Genomic DNA, 26,490 nt, shown 5'->3' with positions numbered 1-26,490 from the left:
AGCCCTTGGGATAGAAAATCATCTCCATCCCACACTGGGGCCAGCTTTAAAATCTTGCCATCCTTTTCATGCACCAAATCCTGCATTTGCCCACTAAGTTGGGCAAATGTCCTACTTTAAAGAACACGGTCCTCAAGTGGAAGGGCTCTCAGACAACAGGACTTTTCTCTAACCCTTCATTGGAGGTTTTAAAGCAGAGGTTGGAGGGCTATCTGTCCTGGATCACAGAATCGCAGAATTGTCGAGCTGGAATGGGTCCAACCCCCCGCAATGCAGGAATCTCAGCTAAAGCATCCATGACAGATAACCATCCAACCTGTACTTAAAAATCTACAAGGAAGTAGAGTCCACAATCTCCCGAGGGGGACCATTCCACTGTCAAACAGTTCTTAGTGACATAAAGTTCTTCCTGATGTTTAGTCGGAATCTCCTTTCTTGTAACTCGAAGCCATTGGTGTGAGTCCTACACTCTGGCGCAGGAGAAAACAAGCTTGCGCCATCTTCCATGTGAAAGCCCATGAGATATCTGAAGATGTGAGATGTGTGTCAAATAATATTTAAGAGGTGTCTCAAACGGACCTAAAGGTTTGCATCGTGCATCATGTTTGCCATAAATTTTATTGTCAGAATCCACCATTCATTCCAGGAAGTCCTTGCACCCTAGAAATGCATTGCACAACACAATAAGACAGGCATCTCCACCCAGTTGCTTTACAGGTATTTATACTACACAATTACTGCATTTCATTGGAGCAACTGCCTCAGTTACGTTATTGCAGACGTTATCTATAAAATGCCCTCTACACATAAATTTGGGCACCAGAAGCACTCAAGCTCAGCATTGTCCCTAGCCCTACCTTTTGACACCATGGAGCCTCTCCTTGTTCTCTGCCTTCTTTCGCCACTCTTAGTTGCCTCTCAGGATCCACGTAAGTTATTTATCATTGATCACATCCATTCTCCTACTATGCTGTTAGGGACAAAATGGAAGGCCAGGACTTTGGAATGACATATCAACTGAGCCATCATTTGATGCTAATCTAGGAGGGTTAAAAACTGTCCTTCTTGGGCCTGCCCATAAAAAGCAGCTCTAGAGTGAGAAACTAGGGTGATATCTGCTGTTCCCATAAATTCTTCTTGTTGTGGGACTTTTATGGGTTTGCTGAGAGTTTGTTTGGACCTGGGTGAGAACCCGGAGGCTGAGGGGAAGGATGTGTCAGAAGGAAAATGAATGTGTGTTTTTGTAATATTTTGTTTGTCTGTTTTTGCCTCAGCTTTTTGTACACCACTTAGATATATTTTTAATATAGTAAGTGGTATAGAAATTCAATAATCAATCCACCAGTAATCATAGAGTTGGAAGAGACCACAAGGGCCATCGAGTGACTAGTGACTTTCCCCTGCCTGATCAAGGGAAATCAAGGGCTAGTGTCTGTGTTTGGACTTCAAGACTAGCACTTCAGTGGGCGGATTTGGCAACCAGGAGACTGGTAGTAATCTGTCTGGAGATCAAACCACTGCTGTTAGAACAACTGTTAAGCTCGCTGTAAATTTTAATGGCAGTGGCTCAAATATGCAGTGAGTTTTATTCAGCTAAGTCCGGCTCAGAGTATATCTATCACAACAACTGAACCTAAGTTATGTCCACTGACTTCAGTGGGTCTACTTTGAGTAGGGCTACCACCAAAGATGCATATTTTGGATGGGTAGCTATGGTGCCTGACATCTAACCAGCCTAATGCTATTGCCTCAATAGTTTCCTGCTCCCAGTTGTCCTTCTCTTGGCTTTCTCAACAAACTCAACATGCTGCAGGTGGAACTGGGACTGGCAGAAATTATGCCACTTTTGACAGCAGAGAAAATGGGTGCTTGCAGTACACCACCTCTATACTGCACACAAATATCAGCTGTGCATCTTAAGTTCACAGTAGCAGCATGTGAAGATGCTTACCTGAACAGGTCTGGGCTGGAGTGACCATGAGATTGGGGCCATGCAGTTCCCCATTCCATGCTCCTGCCGAGGCATCTGTATAATCCCCACCTTCCCATCACCGTGTCTCAGTGCCATCTAAGGATAACGTCATGCTTCCAACCCACCACAGGCACCACAGCTACTAGTTTGATTGGCAGGCTTTCTTCCAAGGAATAGGCTAGTATTGTCTATATAGCTGCCCATTCACTGCAACCATCTATGGGGTGTCCCCCCCCCCCCCGTGATGCTGCATGTACTGGAGGCAGTGCATGAAGGATAGTTAGACACTTTCCGACATCGTACACATTTTGTCGAGCTAAAACCTTTGTTTTATTCTATTCTATTTTTTGCTGACGTTCCTGAAGGATGCATATCTGATTTCATTTCTGAGAACTGTTGAACTGTTTATTGTTAAAGTTTCATGGCTGTATGCTGCTATAATCTTTAGTAGTTTATAATCCATATAATATAAAGAAATACTCTTTAAAAAAAATGGAACAATGGAAAATTCCCAACAGATCTTTTTCATATTGGGAGCAAGAACAAGTAATTTGGAAGTCCAGATTCCAGGGAGAACACTGAATGAGTGGAATTTTTGGAAAGGATCTCTAATAATGACCAGGATATGACATTGGCAGAGATGATAGGAATTGTAGTCCCAACAACATCTGGAGGGCCACACAGACTCATTTCTGACTTGAGCCACCCAATTAAGAAAATTAGCAATCAGTTTAGGCCTGACGAAAGAAGTGCTTCCTCTTGCACAACAATCCATAGCCACCTTCTAAAACTCACTGCCACAAGGTTGGGTGGTGTGTACTGCGTTAGATGGAACGAAAGCAGGATTAGATAAATCCATGTAGGTTTCTGGCTACATCACGAACTCAATGCCAGTAGCTCCGTGCTGCCATTCAGGCAGGGGAAAGCCAGGATTTATTGGCAATGGTCCCCAGTGGGATCGGGGGAGCTCACTGCACCCCACTGTGCTGCTCAAGCCCGTGTCTGCCAACTTGAAAGGCAGATCGGGTGCAACCTGGGAGTGTCCTTGCCATGGACAAGCCTCCAACTCTGGCATGAGTTGCGGTTGGTTCCTCCATAATTTGGACAATTGGCATGAATCAAGAGGTGCTCCTGGACTGACATATGCTAATAGGCTACAATCAATCAGCTGCCAAAAGGGCTGGGCTTGGCTTTTTGAAGGTAGCTGAATATTTTCTTAGAAGCTTGAGAATCCTTACAATGGCCAAGAAAGAAAGGGAGAGGACAAGGTGCTTTGTGCATTCTTATGCTTTCTTATGGTTTTAACTGTGTGCCAAGGAAGAACTCCAGACCGGAATTTTAATGGCAGAGTTTGGATATGTACTCTGTGAGTTATTTATGGTTGCGGCTCGTACACTAGTCTGTAAACAGTGGAAGGAATGGAATGTGACCTTGTACCATCCAGATCATGGGTAGGCAAACTAAGGCCTGGGCTGGAACCGGCCCAATCGCCTTCTAAATCTGACCCGCAGACAGTCCGGGAATTATTGTGTTTTTACATGAGTAGAATGTGTCCTTTCATTTAAAATGCATCTCTGGGTTATTTGTGGGGCATAGCAATTCATTCATTTCCATATGATGACAATATGCTTTTTCTTCTTTGCTTCCTAGTTCTTCCCCAAATTTCTAAATTCCTTTTTATTTCTTTTCCAAATTTTCTCATAATTGTCTTTAAATATGTTAATACTCTTGTCTATCAACTATATTCCCAAATATTTAACTTTTGTATGTATATTTATCTCCGTCATCTGCCCCCTTATTTTTTCTGAGGTATTTAACCTCCCCCATTGTCCTAATTGTCCTCTCAAGTGGGGGGGGGGGCTCCTCCCATCATAGAGCCACAGCAGAACTTCTCCCATTATATTTGTTATGTCTTCACTCTGATATAATTTTGTTCAGCCTTTACTTTCTTCTTCCAGCCCTTAAGTGTCAACAAGGAACTGAAGGTTCTGTGGTTTCAGACTGTGGCAGTGGTTTGGATGCCTGCGTGGTCATCAAGGACGAGAGCACAATGTTTGGTAAGGAAGATGTTGGCCTTGCCTGGTGGCATGCTCCACGCTGTGCCACAATCTATCCAATGGAGTCTGGTGCCCATTAGGACTGGTATGGAAGAAGGCCAATGATGGGCAGAGCCAAATCATTCTACTTTCGTCCCCATCCTTCTGCTCCCAGCTGAGTTCTGCAAGGGACAATTCTGAGACTAAGAAGGAGTTGGAAGCTGGTAGCAGACCCTCCAAGTTTCCCTATTTTCCAGGGACAGTGCAGGATTTACAGAAGCTGCCCCGGTTTCTGATTTGATCCTGGAATGTCCTGCATTTCCCTAGTATGCCCCTATTTTCATTGGATAAATGTTGGAGGGTATGGAGTTATCCGACCCCCGAACCAAGGAAATAAGTAACCATGCAACCTTTAGAAAACATCTGAAGACAGCCCTAGATAGGGAAGTTTTTAAATGTTTATTTGTGTTTTTATATATGTTGGAAGCCACCCAGAGTGGCTGGGGCAACCCAGTCAGATGGGTAGGGTATAAATAGTATAAAAATAATAATAATGATAATAATGATGATGATGATGATGATGATGATGATGATGATGATGATGATAGAACAGGAAGTACCCCATTCACTTAATGGACCAGCCAGGACGTTCTCCTCTACCACTAACCACCTCCTGAGATTTCTGGCAGTGTTCCAGAGCAGAATTCCCTTTTAAGCTGAGGGCCACATTCTGTTTTGAGGGCCACACACCAGACTGGGCAGGGTCATAAGCAAAAGTGGGCAAAGCAATAAATGTACATTTTAGCTTGATAGGCTAGGTTCTGCCCACAAACACCCATCTCTCTCTCTAGCTTCCATCCAGTCAAGGAAAACAAGAATCATTGTCAGATTTCGATGACAAATACCAGCCAGGCAAAGACACTCAAGGAGGATGTAAAACGAAGTTGGTAAGGGGTGTAGATTGGGCCGGTTCCGAAGGGTCAGATACAGAAAGAGGTTGCCTTTGGTCCGCAGTCCTGAGGTTCTTCACCATTGATCTGGAACTTCCAAAGCTTACTTCAGCAAGATGGAGGTGCTTGTACTCCAGCAAGCCATATTCCCTTGGGAGAACTTGGAAAGGATGGAAGGGGAAGGCAGAGCAGAGACAATAGAGTTAGGCAGAGAGTGAAGGATTCTGGGGAATGGGCTCTTCTGACCATTTGTATTTTTCTCTTCCGGTAAGTAGGTGTCAGCTTCAATACAAAATTCTATGATTGTGGAAAAAGAAATTCTTGCGCCAATGCTTTTGCCATCACCGTAGGAGACGGGAGATATTTGCACCACAGCTCTGCTTGCTGTGCTGAAGATGGGTGCAACAAAGACTTAGAGTGGGGAGGTAAGTCATCACCTGCCCCTCTCTGATATCAGAAGTCCTTTTTATAGTGCGTTCAGGGTGATTTGTGCCCATGGTGCTATTGGGCCAGTCACACACAATTCCACTCTCAATACTGTTTGCATGTGCAGAGGTATTGGGCTGGTCATACTGCTTCATTTCCAATCAGTGCACATCCCATTACTTCCTGCTGAAAGCCCATCACCTTTCATGCCACAAATGTCCTGGTTTATTTTCGTCCCACTTCTGTTACTCCACAGCCCCTCCAGTCAGCAATAATGCAGTAGGAAACACCACAGGACAAATGAAACCAGGAGAAATCCATCCTAATGCAGTGTTATAGTTTGAAGAACACGTTGCACAAATGAACCCGCAATAAAACACCAGTCTGGAGGGGCCCTTGGTTTTTAGAATGATGAAAACATTCACAATTTGCTTTTGAAACTTGGCAGGAACAGCGTGGAGTGGAGGAAGTTTTAGTCCCTCCACACCTTTCATCCTAACACAAGACAGGAAAGGTGTCAAACCTGTGTCTCTAGACCTCATTCTTTCATTCTGACAAAGAATATGCTAACCAAGACCTGGGAGTGGGGAGGACTCAGTGGGTGGTTGTGTGAATGCATCAGGAAGGCTGCGGCTGCTGTGTCTGTGTGAAGCAGGCCTGTCAATGATCCAGCAGGGCTCTTCGGAGATTCTTATGTAAAAACTTTCCATATATGACAATTTGCTGCTTTCTTCTTTGCTTCCTAGCTCTTCCAACTACTTGGACTGAGAATGGGCTCACTTGTCCAATTGGATGTTATGCTCAGACGGTGAATGATTGCGCGAATAGACCAGTCTCATGCAGAGATGCTCAAAACAGTTGCATCAATGCAACAGGAAGCTCTGGTAACCCTGAAGGGAATTAGGAAGGGAGGAGGAGGGATTCCGTGGGGTGGGGGAGCAGGTGGGAGGGGAATGCTGCCTCTGGACGATCCAGAGGTGGACCAACCATCAGGCAAGATGAGATGACTCAGGTGGCAGAACAAGAGACTTGCAGCCCTGACTCTTGGGGAACCATCTTCCAGGATGTTCTCTGGTGCAAGCATCATTGAAATGAACAGGTGCTGTGCCAGAGCATGGTGGGATTGGCATGTGTGCATCGTTCTTTGGAGCGCTAAAGTGTCATGAGTGTGTGATTGAATCCTTCTCATTTGAGTAGAACTTGGGACCATTCAATTAAGCTAAATGTTGGAACATTCTTGATGACCAAAAGAAAATATTTCTTTGCCCAGTGCATAGTTAAATGATGGGAATTGGTCCCATGAGATGTAATAATAATAATAATAATAATAATAATAATAATAATAATAATAATAATAATACCCCACCCTCCCCAGCCAAGGCCGGGCTTAGGGCGGCTAACAACCAATAATAAAAACATGTTGATTAAAATACAATTTAAAAAACAAGATTAAAATACAACATTAAAACATTAGGATGCAGCCTCTTCACCGGAGGAGAAAGGAAAAAGAAAGAGGGGGAGGGAATCAAATTGATTCCAAGCCAAAGGCCAGGTGGAACAACTCTGTCTTACAGGCCCTGCGGAAAGAAATCAGATCCCGCAGAGCCCTGGTCTCATGACATAGAGCGTTCCACCAGGCCGGAGCCAGTGTTGAGAAGGCCCTGGCTCTGGTTGAGGCTAATCTAACTTCCTTAGGGCCTGGGACCTCTAGGGTGTTGCTGTTTATGGACCTTATGGTCCTCCGTTGGGCATACCAGGAGAGGCGGTCCCGTAGGTACATGATCATGTAGTGATCATGGCCACCACACTGGATGGCCTTCAAAAATGTATTAGAAATATTTATGAAGGATAAGGCTGCCAATGCCTATTAGCCAAGAGGGCTGTGTTTTACCAGATGATTCTGAATACTATTGACTGATATGCAGAGTTAGCACACAGCTTTGAGGCTTTCAGCTTCTGAATACTTGTTAGGAGAGGAGGCTTACCTTGATGCAGTCACACAGAGAAACACTTGGTATGGAAGAGTAAGTAATATGCTTGTTATTGGAACTGCATACTGGGAATGGAGCTGTAGCTGAGGCCTGGTATAGGAAAGAGGCTCAGTTGGAGTCCATGCAAGCCACATTGTAAACATAAAATAGGGCAGTGATGGTTGTGAGAACCAAATATGCCACCTTGAGTTACAAGGGGTAAAGGTGGGGTCCCTTTTTCAGACAGAAGGCGATTTTTTTAAAAAAAACAACTGCATCAATAAAAATAAAAATAAGTTATGCCTATGCTCACTGCCCAGGCTCTTTTTATAGGGAGGGTAGGATATAAATTCAATAACTAAATAAATTCCCTTCTTAGAGGTTAGATGACAGTGATGGGTGGAGCAGGAAAAAAAACCTATTTCGCATGCTCAATATAAAGACATCTTTATCCTCTGAGCGCCGAGCATGATGCAGCATTAGTGGCTCCTCCCAAGCATGAGAGAAGTAGAACTGCAGCCATTGAAGCTGCGTGGCACTCAACCACCTCCTGGTGTCGCAGGTGTGATGCGCATTTCATGTATGATGTCATAGGCGTGGGACACGTGCGAGGTGTCCTAGGCCTGTGACATCGTCTGTGTGGTGCGACACTGGGCCCACGCCATGTTAGGCCCAAGCCAGCGCCTCTGGTATAGGATCATTGCCAATAGGCATGGGAGGAGCCCCTGACAAGCAGAGTAAACTGACTCTGGTTTGGTCCCCATCCTCTTCCCTGCTCCATTCTACAAGGGGCAACACTGAGACTCAGGAGGAGGAAGCTGGTGGTCAAGACTGGTTGTGGGGCTGATGGCTGGCAGGTGAGGGGTGGCTGAGGGCAAACTGATGTTGAAGGGGCCATGCCCCATTTGTTCTACTAGAGCAGGCTTCACTAATTCACATGTTGATCAACATGTCTACCTGCAGGTGCCAGGAAGTTCGTCCTGCTGGGTTGCGGAACAAGCAATATGTGCGGTGTAAAGGACTTTGAATTGAAAATTGCAGGAATCCCCTACAAAATGGATGCAATATCGTGTGACACTCCCCCAACTACTGCAAAACCTCCAACTCCTGCATCAGCTACAACTCAAAAATCAGGCGTAACTCAAAAACCAGCCACAAGTACCAAAACAACATCAAAGGCTTGCACTCACCATATCTTGGGGAAGAATTCCTTCCTCCTCCTTCTACCCAGTATCTCCAGCATTCTCTTCATGAAGTTCCTCTCCTAAACTCTCTCTCCACGCCATTCAGCTAGGCAAAGGAATGGACAAATCTGTCACATTCCAGTGCTCTTAGGTTTCTCATTTTTTAAAAGAACATTAAATTCAGTTCTCCACATTTCTACAGCAATCTGCTTTTTTAAAAAATAAAGCTATTGAAAATCTGTCCATGTTTTAGCTTGAATGTCTCCTGGTTAACACAATTTGTACATGCAGTTTTACCAGCATTGCCTTTTTTATAATTTTTATGATTTTATAAATGTTATTATCATGAATATATGCACTCCCCTCACATAAATCTGCATTAAAAAAACAACTATTGAAAATCCATCCACATTTTAGCATGCATTTCTCCTAATAAACACAATTTGTACTTGCAGTTTGGCTAATATAGGGTTTTGCTAGCATTTCCCCCTAATATAATGCATTTGTATATATGCTAAAAGTAAAGGTAAAGGGACCCCTGGCCATTAGGTCCAGTCACGGACGACTCTGGGTTTGCGGCGCTCATCTCACTTTATTGGCTGAGGGAGCCAGCGTACAGCTTCCGGGTCATGTGGCCAGCATCACTAAGCCGCTTCTGGTGAACAGAGCAGTGCACGGAAACACCGTTTACCTTCCTGCCAGAGCGGTACCTATTTATTTATTTGCACTTTGTGCTTTCAAACTGCTAGGTTGGCAGGAGCAGGGACCGAGCAACGGGAGCTCACCCCGTCGAGGGGATTCGAACCGCCGACCTTCTGAATGGCAAGCCATATATATGTGTATATATGTTATCATCACCAAAATATGCACTTTAGGCACTTTCCCCACATAAATGCATTTTTGTATACACCGTTTGGTTGAAGAACTACACTGCAAAATTCTGAGAAATGTGAAATAAGTGTAACTGAGTTTTACTTTGCGTATTGGTCTAGGAAGTGCAAATGAGTTAGTTTCTCATTAACAATCAGACAAAACTGTATTTTCCCCTCATCCTCACTTGGGTACCACAATGTGTCTCCCTCCTCCTCCAAGTGTGTTTATGGGGTTCCGTACTGTTTTCTAGATGATTGCAGGCCCAATAAAGAATATTGAGTCCAACAATGGTTTTCTTTGTTTCTTCCAGTTGGTTGTCAACAATAATTTAATAAAGGGTAAGTCCCAACCAGAGGCTCCTTGCATGGCTGGGTGGGGTGCTGTGTGCTGGTGAGATTACAAGAGATCCTTGTGTTTTTCATAATACACTTTTCTTTATATTGATTCAAAAAGTGATTTGGCCATTCTGGGACCAAAAAAAACAAAAAAACAAAACAGAACCACCCCTTAGCTATGTCCGAAATTATTGTATATAAAAAAGAGAGGAATCTCATTCAAAATGAGTTAGATAACCAAAACTCAAAATCAGAAGTAGAAAATCTTTAATATATGTTTTTATTTTTTTTTTATTTTTGTGTGGGGTTTTTTTTTGAAGAAGAAGAGGGGTGGTTAGAGGGATGGGTAAAGATCTGTATGTTACATTTTCCAGTTTGTATTCTCTAATGTATTTGCATAGCATAGAAACACACAAACACCTACATTATCCCCCCCCCTTTTCCTACCCCCACACAATTACTAAGCTCCCACCCCCATTTCTTCATGCAATTCTTGGATTCTGATGAGGCACTGGAAAACTTGCAATGTGATCCTGAAACAATGACCACCTTACATTTTTTTTTTAAAAAAAATGTTTTTATATTTTTATTTAAGAAAGGCTATACAAATCCATGAGATAAAATAAGAAAGAAAGAAAGAAAGAAAGAAAGAAAGAAAGAAAGAAAGAAAGAAAGAAAGAAAGAAAGAACAGTGGAATTAAAATAAAAGTGTTCACAATCTCTAAAAATAATAATTATTAATGATATTGGGAGTGCGGGTACAAACTATTTCCCCCAAATTTTTCATTATTTTATTTCACTAGATATAACAATAAAAATGTTTGAGGGATACAAAAAAATTACAATACTTGCCTGTTTGACACCATATGGTCCACAACAAATGAAAATAATGTTGAATGGAGAAATGGTTATCAGAGAGAGAAATAGACAATGCTATGAATAATAACATCATGATTCCATGGAAGCAATTTTTAAAATGTATATAGAAAATGTATCTTTTCAATATTTCAAACCACATTGCATGCAATATTCAGAGAAATGCCAATTTTGAATGATGTTTCTTTCTTTTGGTTTGCGGGTTGTTTTGGAAACTATTGTTATGAAGGGGGAGGTGGGCAGACTCCCCATAGTCTCTACATCCTGTGAAGTGTCAGAGTTTGAGCAAACTCATGGTTTCCTGGACTTAGCAAGGACTGGGAATAGCACCAGAGAGCTTGCTCATGAGGCCAGCCTGGTGATGGCAGGTCATTGAAGAAACAATGGTGCTGATGGACAGCCATTAGCCACTCAAAGGAAGTCACTGACCAAGCAGAAGCTATACACAGAGGAAGGTTGCCAGGGGGAAAAGGGTGTGTGATGTCTCTGTAGGAAAGGAGGGCACCCTTTGACACAGAGGGGTTTTGGCTAGGAGTTCTGGAAGCAAGAAGGAGGAAGTAAGCAGAACTCCATGTATGCTGGCTGGGAGACGCTGCACTGAGAGACTGGGGGACATGATTGCTTAGGAGACAAGCTTGCTATAGCTATGAGAGGAACAATAAGAGATACTCTTGGGGCATCATATTCTGCATTTCCTCCACTGAAGGTTTTAGGTGCAAATATGTGTGAATAAACCATATTTCTGAGACATTGCAGACTCTACTGTGTCCTTATTTTCCAATGGAAAAACACAAATCTTGAGTGAGTGCCTGGAACCCCCTAGAAACTTATTACCACATGGCAGAAACTGAGGTACAAGTTGATTGGGATGTCTTCCCTGTCCCTATCCTCAAGCTTCTTAGCTGCTGCACCAGAGGGACTGCAACCCCATCCAGAACAACAATCATCTGACAATCATCTGACCTACATTGGCTCCCAGTACGTTTCCGAGCACAATTCAAAGTGCTGGTGTTGATCTTTAAAGCCCTAAACGGCCTCGGCCCAGTATACCTGAAGGAGCGTCTCCACCCCCATCGTTCTGCCCGGACGCTGAGGTCCAGCGCCGAGGGCCTTCTGGCGGCTCCCTCATTGTGAGAAGCAAAGCTACAGGGAACCAGGCAGAGGGCCTTCTCGGTAGTGGCGCCCGCCCTGTGGAACGCCCTCCCATCAGATGTCAAAGCGATAAATAACTACCTGAAATTCAGAAGACATCTTAAGGCAGCCCTGTTCAGGGAAGTTTTTAATCTGTGATATTTTACTGTATTTTTGGTTTTTATGGAAGCCGCCCAGAGTGGCTGGGGAAACCCAGCCAGAAGGGCGGGGTACAAATAATAAATTATTATTATTATTATTATTATTATTATTATTATTATTATTATCATGCATAGAGCTAGTCAGGGGACTTCAAGTGGGGTGTGGGCTTCAGTAGGTGCCCAGTGAGGCCAACGTCAGAGGCTGACTGTGCCAAAGGCTACAACCCTGTTTGCATTTGCAACAAAGCCAGGGGACTGTGATACGGGCAACAATGGCAGTTTTATTGCCAGGCAGTAAATCCAGCATTTCTGTTTTAGGAGTCAATCTCTGAACCTAGAGGAATGGCCTGAATTCATGCCAGCTGAACAGCAGCAGCAAGATCCAGGGACATACTGCAGCTCACCTTTCTGTGACAGGAGAAAGGAGGTCTGCATCAGGGTTGGAGAAGGACCTTTGAGAATGATCACCCATGATTTGGGCAATCAACAAATCCTTTGTCATGGAGAGACTCTCTCAGGCACAGGCCACTGTCTTCATCCCTTTCTCTTTTTTTTTCAAATAATTTTTATTAACAGGCCAATCAAATCACATTAATTCCAAATTACACAGCCAAATTTTAAATTTTTTGTTGGGGGTACCCATGCTTCAAGGTCAGAACGGGATCCAAACATCTCTCTTGCTGCTGCTTTAATGTACACAGTTCTGTCAAAATAGTATTCACAGTTCTGTTCAATCTTCTCTTTGTTATTTTCCTCATCTTCCTGTTATAGAATCATAGAATCATAGAGTTGGAATAGACCACAAGGGCCATCAAGTCCAACCCCCTGCCAAGCAGGAAACACCATCGGAGCACTCCTGACATATGGTTGTCAAGCCTCTGTTTAAAGACCTCCAAAAAAGGAGACTCCATCACACTCCTTGGCAGCAAATTCCACTGTCGAACAGCTCTTACTGTCAGGAAGTTCTTCCTAATGTTTAGGTGGAATCTTCTTTCTTGTAGTTTGGATCCATTGCTCTGTGTCCGCTTCTCTGGAGCAGCAGAAAACAACCTTTCTCCCTCCTCTATGTGACATCCTTTTATATATTTGAACATGGCTATCATATCACCCCTTAACCTCCTCTTCTCCAGGCTAAACATGCCCAGCTCCCTTAGCCGTTCCTCATAAGGCATCGTTTCCAGGCCTTTGACCATTTTGGTTGCCCTCCTCTGGACACGTTCCAGTTTGTCAGTGTCCTTCTTGAACTGTGGTGCCCAGAACTGGACACAGTACTCCAGGTGAGGTCTGACCAGAGCAGAATACAGTGGCACTATTACTTCCCTTGATCTAGATGCTATACTCCTATTGATGCAGCCCAGAATTGCATTGGCTTTTTTAGCTGCCGCGTCACACTGTTGGCTGTTGTTATCATATATTCCTCTTTGTGATCTCTGGTGGTCTCCACAAGCGGGTTGAAAACAAACGTTGTTATATCCTGTGTGGATTTTACACTCCTCCAAGAGCCATATCAAAATAGACAGACGCCATTTCCACACCTCCGTACAAAGCATTCCCAAAGTCTGTCTGTTAATTTCCACAGGCCTGCCAGTCTCTCCTCAATTTTCTCAGGGGGCCCTGCTAGGTCAAACTCACAGTCCGGTATAATAACAAGCCATGGTCCTCCTCCCCCTCGATCATCCTGTGGCAGGCCTGCCGTAACAAATCTCTTTTTATTACTGCGTCACAAAGAGCTTTCATTCCTTTCCCGATGTTCCCACAGGCCATGTCTTTGATTAGTAATTTATTTCCACACAGTTCTCAATAATCCTGCTTGTAATCAGTAATTGCAACGATTCTTTCTTGGGGGGGGGGTTTGTTAGGTACTCACATAAGATAATAAAAAGCCCCCCCCCTTTTCAGTCCTGCTCCAACATACCGATCCTTTGAGGAATCTTCTTCTTGATTTATGATTGAGTCCAGCCCGTCACTCCAGTTCACAGAGATCACTTTAATTAGCAGTCTTATCTCCCGATGTTCACTCGAAATATGTGCATTTGCTTCTCTCTAATTGTTTATTTTGAGCTCTTGCAACCAGACGCACGATCAGAGACAGCTTAAGGGAGAGCCGTCTCGCACGAGGGCTGTGTGCCTAGTGCCCTCACCCCTTCTTTCGAATCTGGGGGTGATTTATGGCAACCGCAGGCAAGGCAGAGTCCCTTGGGGTAACAAGGGAGGCTGCATACTCCCATATCAGCCTCTTAATTACCTCGTGTGAGCCGGAGAGATGGAATTGTCGGCCATCTTCCAATGCGCCCCTAGCAGCCCCCGTCTTCATCCCTTTCTCAACGGTGCCAGTCCAAGCCACTCCTGAACCACTATGATGCCAAACACCCATTGCCCCCCCCCCCAAGAATTTAGGGAGCTTTAGTTTGTTAAGGCGGCAGAGAATTGTTTGGAGATTGCCTTTTCCCATCACAGAGCTACAGTTCTCCACCCCTCTCCTCAGGGAATTTAGGAATTATAGCTCGGAGGGGGGGGGGATTGGGGTGTCAGGGCATGGTCTGAATCAGAGGGTTGGAGAATGTATCTCCAGGCAGAGTAACTCCTATCTGAAGAACAGTTGGAGGGGGAAGATTCGCGTGCCCCCCCCCCCGGTCTCCAGTGGTTTCAGAAGCAGGGACAGATACTGACACTGAGCAGCTTCAGCAAGAGTTACCTAGCTACAAGATAATGGATAGATAAAAGGAAGGGAGGGAATAGCCAGCAGAGACATCATTAGAGAGAGTGAGGGACCCTCCCTCCCTAAGAACTAGAAGGTTCGTCTGTATTAGAGAACAAAGAGAGGAGGAGGAACTTCCTGTTGGCATCCAGGATGTTGCTGCTCTCCTTGTGGAGCGATGTGGATTTTTGCTTTCAACCATATCACTGAATAAAAAGGACTATAAATTATAAACTGTTCATTAATTCTTATCTGTGAAGTTACCAAAGGGAGGGGAGGACTCTCCACGTCTTAACATGGGGTCTCCTAACAACTCTCAGCACCTTTAACAAACTTCCACTCCTGGAACTCTTTGGAGGAAGCTTACTGTGCAAACATGGCTTTAAGGCTCATCCACATTCCTGCTTGTTCCCTGCCTAGTAAGCCTGGGTCCACGTGGTCTGAGCGGTCATCCCCTTACCCCACTCCTTTTGCATGGAAAACCTGCTCTTTAGTGCTCGTTCAGAACAAACATCCATCTGGAAAAAAGCCCAAATTGCCATTTGCTCCAATTGAGTGGGGAAAGCAGTAGGAGAAGGGAAAGTGAGAATAAGCCCTTAGTTTCATCTAGGGGTTGGTAACACATGTTACACTGAGGGGAAAACACAGCCAGAGACAGCAGCCCATGAAAGACCCAACAAACTTCCTGGTTTGGCTGCCAAACAGGAAGTGGGTAGATATGTCACGTACCTGACCAAATGATCCAAAAAAATGACTGGTGGGGATTTATTTGTTTGCTTATGGAATTTATATCGTGGCCTTTAGCCAAAACAGTGGACTATAAAAATCATGACTAAGATGGTTCCTGCATTCCAGCTTCACACCCTAAAAAGACACATCACATGCAGAAAAAGCAAGGGGAAGGAGGAGGGAAAAGCAAGCTCAAGCACATGTTCTTGAAGTCACAGCCTGTCAGTCTTCATGGAATCTGATCCCCCCACAGAAGGCTGCTAGGAATAGAGGAAACAAGGAAAGTTCTTTCCAATGGCTTTTATTCAATATTCACAGAGAGAGGCTTAGAAATGCAGCCTCTTTTCTCAACTTCCTCAATCGTCATCAGCACCACCCACCTTACGGTGGCCACTTAGGGTCATTTGTCTCCGAGCCCTTTGGTCTCCTATTTTCAATGCCTGCCAGGTTCTGGGAGAAGGGAGGTCTGGAATGCTTTCTAGTGATAACATGTCATCCAGCTGCTCCAGCTCTGCCTCCTCCTCTTCTCCCATAATTTCCCAACTTTGCCTTTCATCCTGCTCTGAGCTATGACCCCCCCCCCCCGCAAACCACTGTTGTAAATCTTTACGGTCTTCTTTTTCTCTGGAAGGTTCAGGCTAGGGAGGTGGTGTCCACCACTATTCCTCTGTCCAGTCCCTGGCCCAGCCAATGTCACTCATGGTTCTGCCTGTCTTTTGCTTCAATAAAATGCAATCCCACCCCAAAACGACTCCACACATACACACAAACACACACACACCAGGGGTGCCAAATCCTAGGGCCCCTGCTCTTCTGGGTGCCCCATATTTTGGTGGGTGACCCCCCCAATGTTCCAAGCAATTAGGGGGCAGAGGAGACTGAGCACAGAGCCACGTGTGGTTCGGCTTCAGTGGCTGGCTCCTCCTCCTGCTGCGGAGGGGAAGGAGGGGGAAGCAGCACCCATCCAGTGGCAGTGGAGGGAGGAGGGGGAGAAGGCTGAACATGAGAGAGGAGGAACCGCTGGCCATTGAATCCGCACTGCCGCTGCATTTGCCTCCACCTGTCAGGACTGGATAGAGGAGGAATGGTGGAGACCACCTCCCCCTCCTGAACCTTCCAGAGAAGAGGAAGACAGTATAGATTTACAACAGTTGTTTGAGGAAGGTTACGGCTCAGAGGGACACGAGGGGCAAATTTGGGAAATAATGGAAGAGGCGGAGGGGTAAGCAGAGCCGGAGCAGCTGGCTGACATGTTATCACTAGAAAGCATTCCAGGCCCGCCTTCTCCCAGAACCCGGCGAGCACTGAAAGTAGGAAAGCAAAAGGCTTGGAGGCAAATGGCCCTAAGCGGGCACTGTAAGGTGGGTGGTGCTGTTGACGAATGAGGAGAGAAGTGGGGTGGAGATTACTCAGAGCAACACCATTACTCCAAGAGGCTGCATTTCTAATCCTCTCTTCGTAATTATTGAATAATAGACATTGGTAAGAACTATCCTTGTCCTATCTATTCTTGGCAGCCTACAATGGGGGGTGGGGGTGGGGATCGGATTCCATGACACCTGACACCACTCCCTGATTCCTCCCGGTATCCTGACATCATGCGTGTGTCATCACCCGTCCCCAATCTTCAGAGCAATTTGGCCCCTCTGACACACTCACACACACACCAACAACAATCTTCAGGAGCAGAGCTAAGAGCGCCTTCACTCTCAAGAGGATGAGACACCTTCTACCATATAGTCCTTCTATTAAAAACTATGTTGCTGCTGGATAGGATCCTCACTAGATGAGGCTTGAGAGAGAAGTGTTCCTCAAACATTTTGAACTTGAGCTGGGGTAGCGAATTTGTCACCTTCCAGGTGTTGCTGGACTGCAGCCAGCATGGCTATTGGTTAGGGTTGATGGAAACTGCATCCATATCAACATCCAGAGGGCTACAGGCTCACCATCCTTGAATTTTGAGGCTCCTCTCTGAACTTTCCCTGTTTTCTGGAGCTGGCTGCACTAATCTCAGAACACAGCAGGCAATAAATGATAATATGGCAGGATGAGGAAGACCTGGAGCCAGATCTCCACTCATCCATGAAACTCCTTGGGCTACACACTATCTCTCAGCCGAACCTACCTCACAGGGTTGTTGTTAGAATAAAAGAGTGCTCCTCCCTGCCTGCCTGCTTGAGGATCCATAGAGGAGCGGGGGAATAAATGGAATAAGTAATAGTATGTAAGGTACATGCCAAACATTCCTAAAGCTAGAAATGCCTCAAGTTGGCATCAGTTTTGCCAAATTTGTCGTCAGAATCCACCGTTCATTCCAGGAAGTCCTGGCACAATAAGAGAGGCATCTCCACCCATTTTCTTTATGGGTATTTACACTACACAGCACTCCTTTTACTGTGGTACATTGGAGCAACTCCCTAAAAGATGTTAGTGGAGACCCATCTATAAAACGTCCTTTGCACATACATCTGTGCACAAGAAGCACTCAAGCCCAGCAAGGACCTTAGCCCTACCTTACGACACCATGGTGCCTCTCCTTGTGCTCTGCCTTCTTTCGCCACTCTTAGTTGCCTCTGTGGATCCACGTAAGTTATTTATCATTGATGACATCCCTTTTCCTATGATGCTATTAAGGACAAAGTGAAAGGCTAGTACTTTGGAATCACATACCAACTGTGCCATCATTTGATGCTAATCTCAGAGGGTTAAAAACTTTGCAGAGAACTTTCTTACCACAGGAGGATCTGTATGCCAGCTTGAAAACGAGGAGGGGACAGAGGGTGAAGAAAGAGCTGTGAGTGGAGGGAGAAACTTTCCCCATCCTTTGGACCCCCTGGGAGACTTAGCACACCTGCTGTACCTTGAACTGGGTGTGGAGAGGGCAGCTCAATGGGACACAGCTGTGGGAAACCTAAGGAAGTACCATTGACCTTGGGCTTGCCCATGAAAAGCAAGTCTATAGTGAGAGACTAGATCAATGGCTGCTGTTCTGATTGCGAGACTTTTATGGGTTTGCTGAGAGTGTGTTTGGACCCTGGGTGAGAACCGAGAGGCTGAGAATGAAAGGAATTGTTAAATTCTTTGAAGAGCAACTGTAATCAACAAATTAAGCTAGTAGGACTACAAGACGTTTTGTAAGGAGAAATATACAAAGTGTTACAAAGCAGAAAAAGATAGAGATATTGGTTATGAGTTTGAAATGTAATAGGGAAAATTTGAAATGCATACTAAGAAGGAAAATTTCCAGACAGGACTGATGGAAGTCAAAAAAATTGAATAAGATGTAAAAGTATGTTTAATTACTGTTGAAAATGATATGTTAAAAAACTAATAAAATTTATATGTATATAAAAAAGAGATTGAAAGGAATTGCTATTGATTTATATATATATTAGTAATGTTCTATTAATGTAATGTTTTTATATGTAACTCTGTATTTTTGTAATGTTTTCTTTGTCTGTTGTTGCTTCAGCTTTTTATACACCTCATAGCAAGGGGGGCTGTGGGTTAAACCACAGAGCCTAGGGCTTGCCGATCAGAAGGTCAGCAGTTCGAATCCCCATGACAGGGTGAGCTCCCGTTGCTCGGCCCCTGCTCCTGCCAACCTAGCAGTTCGAAAGCATGAAGTGCAAGTAGATAAATAGGTACCGCTTCAGTGGGAAGATAAACGGCATTTTCGTGCGCTGCTCTGGTTCGCCAGAAGCAGCTTAGTCATGCTGGCCACATGACCCGAAAGCTGTACGCCGGCTCCCTCAGCCAATAAAGTGAGATGAGCCTCGCAACCTCAGAGTCGTCCACGACTGGACCTAACAGTCAGGGGTCCCTTTACCTCTGTATTTGGTAGAAAAACACAGGAAGAGCCTGCAGGATCAGGCCAGTAGCCCATATAGTCCACAATCCTATTCTCAGCCAGATGCCTATGGGAATCCCACAACTAAGACCTACTATTGACCTTGGGCTTGCCCATGAAAAGCAAGTCTATAGTGAGAGACTAGATTGATGGCCGCTGTTCTGATTGTGAGACTTTTGTGGGTGACCCTGGGTGAGAACTATCCAACCTTCCATTTCCACCACGTATGATAAAAGGTACCTTCTACTTCTTTACATTTCCAACACATATTTAATCTTGTTCAATAAATCTTTGCTAATTCAACCGGGGTTAGATACCACCGATACATCATTTTCATATGGTTTTCTTTCAATGAGGTACATGCCATAAATTTCAGATCTCTCTTCCAGAGCTTTTCCCAGTCTATCATTTGTATATTGTGTGCCACATCTTTTGCCCATTTTATCATGACAGATTTGACCTGTTCCTCTTTGGTATTCCATTCCAAGAGCATATTATACATTTTTGACAGTAATTTGGTATGGTCTATTATCTCTCTCTGAAATCTTGACACTTCATAGCTAAATCCTTTCTTTTTATCATTTTTAAAGGTTTCATTTAATTGAAAATATTGTAACCAATCTGTAACCATTTCTCTGACTTTTACAAACTCCTTTAGTTTTAACTGATTATCTATATGTGGACCAATTTGTCCTCAGATTCATTTTTTTAAGAGCTATTGCTTCTAGCGTGGAGAACCACCATGGTGTTTTGTTTTGTTTTTTGTTCTGATAGATCTTTATATTTCTCCCAGACCTAAAAAACTGATTTTCTTATTATATGATTCCAAAATCATTTATGTAATTTTGCCTTATGGTACCATATATACGCATGCCAGCCAAGTCTATTGTCATGGCCTTCTAAATCTAGCAAATCTGTATCTTTTACTTTTATCCAATCCTGGATCCAGCAGATGCAAGATGCTTCATAATATAATCTTAAATCCGGTAGAGAGAAACCTCCTCTATCTTTGATGTCTGTTAGTACGTAGTTTATATTTTATTCTTGGTTTCTTCCCTTTCCATATAAATTTTGAAATATCTTTTTGCCATTCTTTGAAGCAGCTCGAATCGCTTCTCACCGGGATTGATTGAAATAAAAACAACATTTTTTGGCAATACATTCATCTCAGTCACTGAAATTCTTCCTAACAATGACAAATTCATTCTTCCCCAAATTTCTAAATTCCTTTTTATTTCTTTTCCAAATTTTCTCATAATTGTCTTTAAATATCTTAATACTCTTGTCTATCAAATATATTCCCAAATATTTAATTTTGTATATATATTTATCTCCGTCATCTGCCCCCTTATTTTTTCTGAGGTATTTAACCTCTCCCATTGTCCTAATTGTCCTCTAAAGGGGGGGGGGGAAGGCTCCTCCAATCACAGAGCCACAGCAGAACTTCTCCCATTATATTTGTTATGTCTTCACTCTGATATAATTTTGACCAGCCTTTACTTTCTTCTTCCAGCCCTTAAGTGCCAACAAGGAACTGAAGGTTCTGTGGTTTCAGACTGTGTCAGTGGTTTGGATGCCTGCGTGGTCATCAAGGATGAGAGCACAATGTTTGGTAAGGAAGATGTTGGCCTTGCCTGGTGGCATGCTCCACGCTGTGCCACAATCTATCCAATGGAGTCTGGTGCCCATTAGGACTGGTATGGAAGAAGGCCAATGATGGGCAGAGCCAAATCGTTCTACTTTCGTCCCCATCCTTCTGCTCCCAGCTGAGTTCTGCAAGGGACAACTCTGAGACTAAGAAGGAGTTGGAAGCTGGTAGCAGACCCTCCAAATTTCCCTATTTTCGAGGGACAGTCCCAGATTTACAGAAGCTGACCTGGTCTCTGATTTGATCCTGGAATGTCCTGCATTTCCTTAGGATGCCCCTATTTTCACTGGATAAATGTTGGAGGGTATGGAGTTATCCCACCCCCGAACCAAGGAGATAAGCAACCATGTAACCTTTAGAAGACATCTGAAGACCGCCCTGCATAGGGAAGTTTTTAAATGTTTTATTATGTTTATTATGTTTTTATATATGTTGGAAGCCACCTGACAAGAATCATTGTCAGATATGTATACCAGCCAGGGAAACACACTCAAGGTGGATGTAAAATGAAGTTGGTAAGGGGTGTGGATTGGGCCGTTTCTGAACGGTCAGAAACAGAAAGAGGTTGCTTTTGATCCACAGAACTGAGGTTCTTCACAATTGATCTGGAACTTCCAAAGCTTAATTCAGCAAGATGGAGGTGCTTGTACTCTAGCAAGCCATATTCCCTTGGGAGAACTTGGAACAGATGGAAGGGCAAGCACAATGGAGACCACAGAGTTCGGCAGAGATTCTGGGGAATGGGATCTCCTGACATGTTGTTTGTCTTTTTCCTTTTCTGGTATACAGGGGTCAAGTTTACTACAACATTCTATACATGTGGGAAAAATGATTCTTGTGCCAATGCTTTTACCATCACCATAGGAGACGGGAAACATTTACGCTCCAGCTCCGCTTGCTGTACTGAAGATGGGTGCAACAAAAACTTAGATTGGGGAAGTAAGTCATCACCTGCCCATCTCTGATATCAGAATTGCAAACCTGGACCCCTCCCGAAGTCCTTTTTATAGTGCATTCAAGGTGATTTGTGCCCATGAGGCTATGGAGCCAGTCACACACAATTCCACTCTCAATACTGTTTGCGTGTGCAGAGGTATTGGGGTGGTCATACTGCTTCATTTACAATCAGTGCACATCCCATTACTTCCTCCTGAAAACCCATCACCTTTCATGCCACAAATGTCCTGGTTTATTTTCGTCCCACTTCTGTTGTTCCACAGCCCCTCCCGTCAGCAATAATGCAGTAGGAAACACCACAGGACAAATGAAACCAGGAGAAATCCATCACTAATGCAGTGTTATAGTTTGAAGAACATGGTGAACAAATGACCCCGAAATAAAACACCAGTCTGGTGGGGCCCTTGGTTTCAGAATGATGAAAACATTCTCAATTAGCTTTTGAAACTTGGCAGGAACAGGGTGGAGTAGAGGAAGTTTTAGTCCCTCCACACCTTTCATCCTAACACAAGACAGGAAAGGTGTCAAACCCGTGACTCTAGACCTCATTCTTTTATTCTGACAAAGAATATGCTAACAAAGACCTGGGAGTGGGGAGGACTCAGTGGGTGGTTGTGTGAATGCATCAGGAAGGCTGCGGCTGCTGTGTCTGTGTGAAGCAGGCCTGTCAATGATCCAGCGGGGCTCTTCGGAGATTCTAATGTAAAAACTTTCCATATATGACCATTTGCTTCTTTCTTCTTTGCTTCCTAGTTCTCCCAACTACTTGGACTGAGAATGGGTACACTTGTCCAACTGGATGTTATGCTCAGACGGAGGAGAAATGCAAAGGTGGAAAGGTCTCATGCACAGATGGTCAAATGAGTTGCATCAGTGCAACAGGAACAACTGGTAACCCTGAAGGGAATTAGGAAGGGAGGAGGAGGGTCAGGCTTGGCCTGGTTGTGAGTCAGAAGGCAGGATGATGGGGGCTGGGTGAGGGCAGACTGAAATGGAAGGGGTCGTGCCCCATTTGCTGTACTAGAGCAGCCACCACTGACATCTGCTGATGATCCCCATATTTACCTGCAGGTGCCAAGAAATTCGTCCTGCATGGTTGTGGAACAAGCAATATGTGCGGTGTAGAGAACTATGAAGTGACAATTGCAGGAATCCCCTACAAAATAAATAAAATATCATGTGTCGATGCCGAAAAGCCAGCACCAGCTGCAAAAGCTTAACCAGCCAGAAGTTCTGCATCAGCCACAACTCAGAGACCAGCCACAACTAAAACAACAACAAAATCGAGTGACAACCATATCTTGGGGAAGAGCTTCTTCCTCCTCCTGCTACCTAGTATCTCCAGCCTTCTCTTTATGAAGTTTCTCTCCTGATCGCTCTCTCAATGCCAGCCACCTCGAAGGATTCATGCCATGAGCATTTTGGCACTGAAATGGACAGATCTGTCAAATTACAGTGCTATTAAGTTTCTCACTTTTTAAACCTTAAATTCAGTTCTCGACATTTCTACGGCAATTAGCTTCTTAAAAAAACTATTGCAAATCTGCTCACATTTTAGCATGGATTTACCCTAATAAACACAACGTTTACATGCAGTTTGAACAATAGACACAGAATGCTATTATCACTAATATATGCACTTTCCTCACATAAATACATTTTTGTATACACTGTTTGGTTTATGAACTACATTGCAAAATTATGAGAAACGTGAAATTTGAAGGCTGAGTTTTAGGTTGCATATTGGTCTGGAAAGTGCAAATGAGTTAGTTTCTCATTAACATGCAGACAAAATTGAATTTCTTCCTCATCCTGATTTGAGTACCACAATACTTCCCCCCACCTCCTCCAAAGTGTGTTTTTGAAGTTCCAGACTGTTTCGTGAATGAAAGATTGCAGGCCCAATAAAGAATATTGAGTCCAAAAATGGTTTTGTTTGTTTCTTCCGGATGGTTATCAGCAATAATTTACTGCAGTGAAGGTCCCAACCAGAGGCTCCTTGCATGGCTGGATGGGGTGCTACAAGAGGTCCTCGTGTTTTTTCATAATATACCTTTCTTTGTATTGATTTTAAAAGTGATTCAACCATTCCGGGGGGGGGGGAATACAAAATAAAACAACTCATTAGCTATGTCTGAAATTATTGTATACAGTGGTACCTCAGGTTAAGAACTTAATTTGTTCTGGAGGTCCATTCTTAACCTGAAAATGTTCTTAACCTGAAGCACCACTTTAGCTAATGGGGCCTCCCGCCACAGCCGCGTGATTTCTGTTCTCAACCTGAAACAAAGTTCTTAACCCGAGGTACTATTTCTGGGTTAGTGGAGCCTGTAACCTGAAGCGTCTGTAACCTGAAGTGTCCGTAACCTGAGGTACCACTGTATATAAAAAGAGAGGAATCTCATTTAAAAAGAGTTAGAAAACCTAAACTCAAAATCAGAAGTAGAAAATCTTTAATAAAATATATATTTTTTTTTAAAGAAGAAGAAGAAGAGGAGGTGGAGGAGGAGGAGAAGGAAGTGGGGTGGTTAGTGGGATGGGTGAAGATCTGTATGTTACCTTTTCCAGTTTGCTTTGCTCTAAAGTTTTTGCAGTACTATAAGTGGGTTAGGCTAGCATAGAAACACACAAACATCTTTCTTCCTGCTGACACCATTCACCAATCTCATTATCATTCCCTCTACATTAACCCCCCAAGCTTCCTTTCCTTACCCCACAGTTATTAACCTCCAACCCCCATTTCTTCATGCAAAACTAGGTTTCTGATGGCGCACTGGAAATCTTCCAGTGCAATCCTGCAACTATGACCACCTTACGTTTTTGTTTTTTAAAAAAATGTAAAAAATGCACTGAGAGACTGGGGGACATGACTTGTTAATAATAATAACAATATTAATAGCAGCAGTAGCAACTTCTTCTTCTTCTTCTTCTTCTTCTTCTTCTTCTTCTTCTCCTTCTTCTTCTCCTTCTTCTCCTCCTTCTTCTCCTTCTCCTCCTCCTCCTCCTCCTCCTCCTTCTCCTCCTCCTCCTCCTCCTCCTCCTCCTCCTTCTCCTTCTCCTTCTTCTTCTTCTCCTTCTTCTCCTTCTTCTTTCTACCCCACCCATTTGGCTGGGTTTCCCTAGCCACTCTGGATGGCTATCAACAAAATATTTAAAACACGGTAAAACAACAAAAATCAAAAACTTCCCTAAACAGGACTCCTTTCCGATGTCTTCCAAAAGTCAGATAGTTCTTTATTTCCTTGATATCTGGTGGAAGGGCATTCCACAAGGCAGGCACCACTACTGAGAAGGCCCTCTGCCTGGTTCCCTGTAACCTCACCTCTTGCAGTGAGGGAACCGCCAGAAGGCCCTCAGTGCTGGACCTCAGTGTCCTGGCTGGATGATGGGGGTGGAGACATTCCTTCAGGTATACTGGGCTGAAAGTGGTTTAGTGCTTTAAAGGTCAGCACCAACACTTTGAAATGTGCTTGGAAACATACTGGAAGCCAATGTAGGTCTTTCAGGCCCAGTGTTATGTGGTCTCATTGGCCACTCCCAGTCACCAGGCTAGCTGCCACATTCTGGGTTAGTTGTAGTTTCCAGGTCACCTTCAAAGGTAGCCCCACATAGAGCACATTGCAGTAGTCCAAGCAGGAGAGAACTAGAGCATGCACCACTCTGGCAAGACAGTCTGGGGCAGGTAGGATCTCAGCCTGCATACCAGATGGAGCTGGTAGACAGCTGCCCTGGACACAGAATTAACCTGCGCCTCCATGGACAGCTGTGAGTCTGAAATGACTCCCAGGCTGCGCACATAGTTCTTCAGGGGCATAGTTACCCCATTCAGAAGCAGGGAGTTCTCCACACCAGCCTGCCCCCTATCCCCCAGAAACAGTACTTCTGCCTTGTCAGGATTCAACCTCAATCTGTTATATGCCATCCACCCTCCAACCGCCTCCATACATTCACACATGACATTCACTGCCTTCACTTGTTTTGATTTGAAAAAGAGGTAGAGCTGGGTATCATCCGCATACTGATGAACAGTCAGCACAACCCCCTGATGATCTCTCCTAGCGGTTTCATATAGGTATTAAAAAGCATGGAGGAGAGGACAGAACCCTGAGGCACCCCATAAGTGAGAGCCCAGGGGTCTGAAAACTCATCCCCCAACACCACTTTCTGGACATGGCCCAGGAGGAAGGAACAGAACCACTGTATAACAGTGCCCCAGGTCCCAGCTCCTTTAAATGGTTCAGAAGGATGTCATGGTTGATGGTATCAAAGGCCGCTGAGAGATCCAGCTGAACTAGGAAACAGCTTTCACCTTTGTCCCTAGCCCGCTAGAGATCATAGACCAGCACAACCAAGGCAGGTTCAGTCCCATGATGGGGCCTGAATCCCAAATGGAAGGGATCCAAATGGTTCACATCCTCCAGGCGTGCCTGGAGTTGTTCCGCAACCAACCGCTCACTCACCTTGCCCAAGAATGGAAGATTTGAGACTGGGCAATAGTTGGCCATATTGGCCGGGACCAAAGATGTTTTTTAAAGAAATGGTTTAATAACCACCTCTTTCAGTGGGTCTGGGAAGGCTCCCTCATAGAGGGAAGCATTCACCACCCCACAGAGCCCTTTCTGGCTGACTTTTATAAGCCAGGATGGGCAAGGATCAAAGAGACAGATGGTTGGTTTCACTCGTCCAAGCAACCT

General features: G+C 44.3%; 2 protein-coding genes across 3 annotated transcripts in view; both read left to right on the top strand.

The window, feature by feature from the left end:
* The first annotated feature begins 770 nt into the window (after window positions 1-770).
* On the top strand, window positions 771-8,779 carry LOC144328575 (phospholipase A2 inhibitor gamma subunit B-like). Its single transcript, XM_077932575.1, has 5 exons — window positions 771-929; window positions 3,931-4,029; window positions 5,234-5,383; window positions 6,131-6,268; window positions 8,318-8,779. Exons 1-5 carry the CDS (start codon window positions 794-796, stop codon window positions 8,620-8,622), a joined length of 828 nt encoding a protein of 275 aa, XP_077788701.1. The 5' UTR covers window positions 771-793; the 3' UTR covers window positions 8,623-8,779.
* A 9,008-nt stretch (window positions 8,780-17,787) lies between these two features.
* Window positions 17,788-26,490, top strand: part of LOC114603453 (phospholipase A2 inhibitor 25 kDa subunit-like) — a 42,908-nt gene continuing 34,205 nt past the window's right edge. The window contains exon 1 of one of the 2 annotated variants that reach the window (XM_077932578.1): window positions 17,788-17,926. In XM_077932578.1, the coding sequence (XP_077788704.1) occupies window positions 17,866-17,926 (61 nt within the window). In that variant the 5' untranslated portion in view covers window positions 17,788-17,865. The remainder of the gene's footprint in view (window positions 17,927-26,490) is intronic. The other variant, XM_077932579.1, reaches the window with a different exon arrangement.

This window comes from Podarcis muralis, chromosome 7 (genome assembly GCF_964188315.1).
Source record: "Podarcis muralis chromosome 7, rPodMur119.hap1.1, whole genome shotgun sequence".
In the NCBI taxonomy this organism is placed as follows: Eukaryota; Metazoa; Chordata; class Lepidosauria; order Squamata; family Lacertidae; genus Podarcis; species Podarcis muralis.
This window is presented reverse-complemented; position numbering and strand designations above follow the sequence as displayed.

Excerpts from the sequence above, each read along its gene's own strand:
- LOC144328575 (XM_077932575.1), top strand. The coding sequence starts at position 794 with ATGCCCTCTACACATAAATTTGGGCACCAGAAGCACTCAAGCTCAGCA. Across the intron at positions 930-3,930 it reads AGTTGCCTCTCAGGATCCAC|CCCTTAAGTGTCAACAAGGA; the intron begins GTAAGTTATTTA and ends TTCTTCTTCCAG. Across the intron at positions 6,269-8,317 it reads CAATGCAACAGGAAGCTCTG|GTGCCAGGAAGTTCGTCCTG; the intron begins GTAACCCTGAAG and ends GTCTACCTGCAG.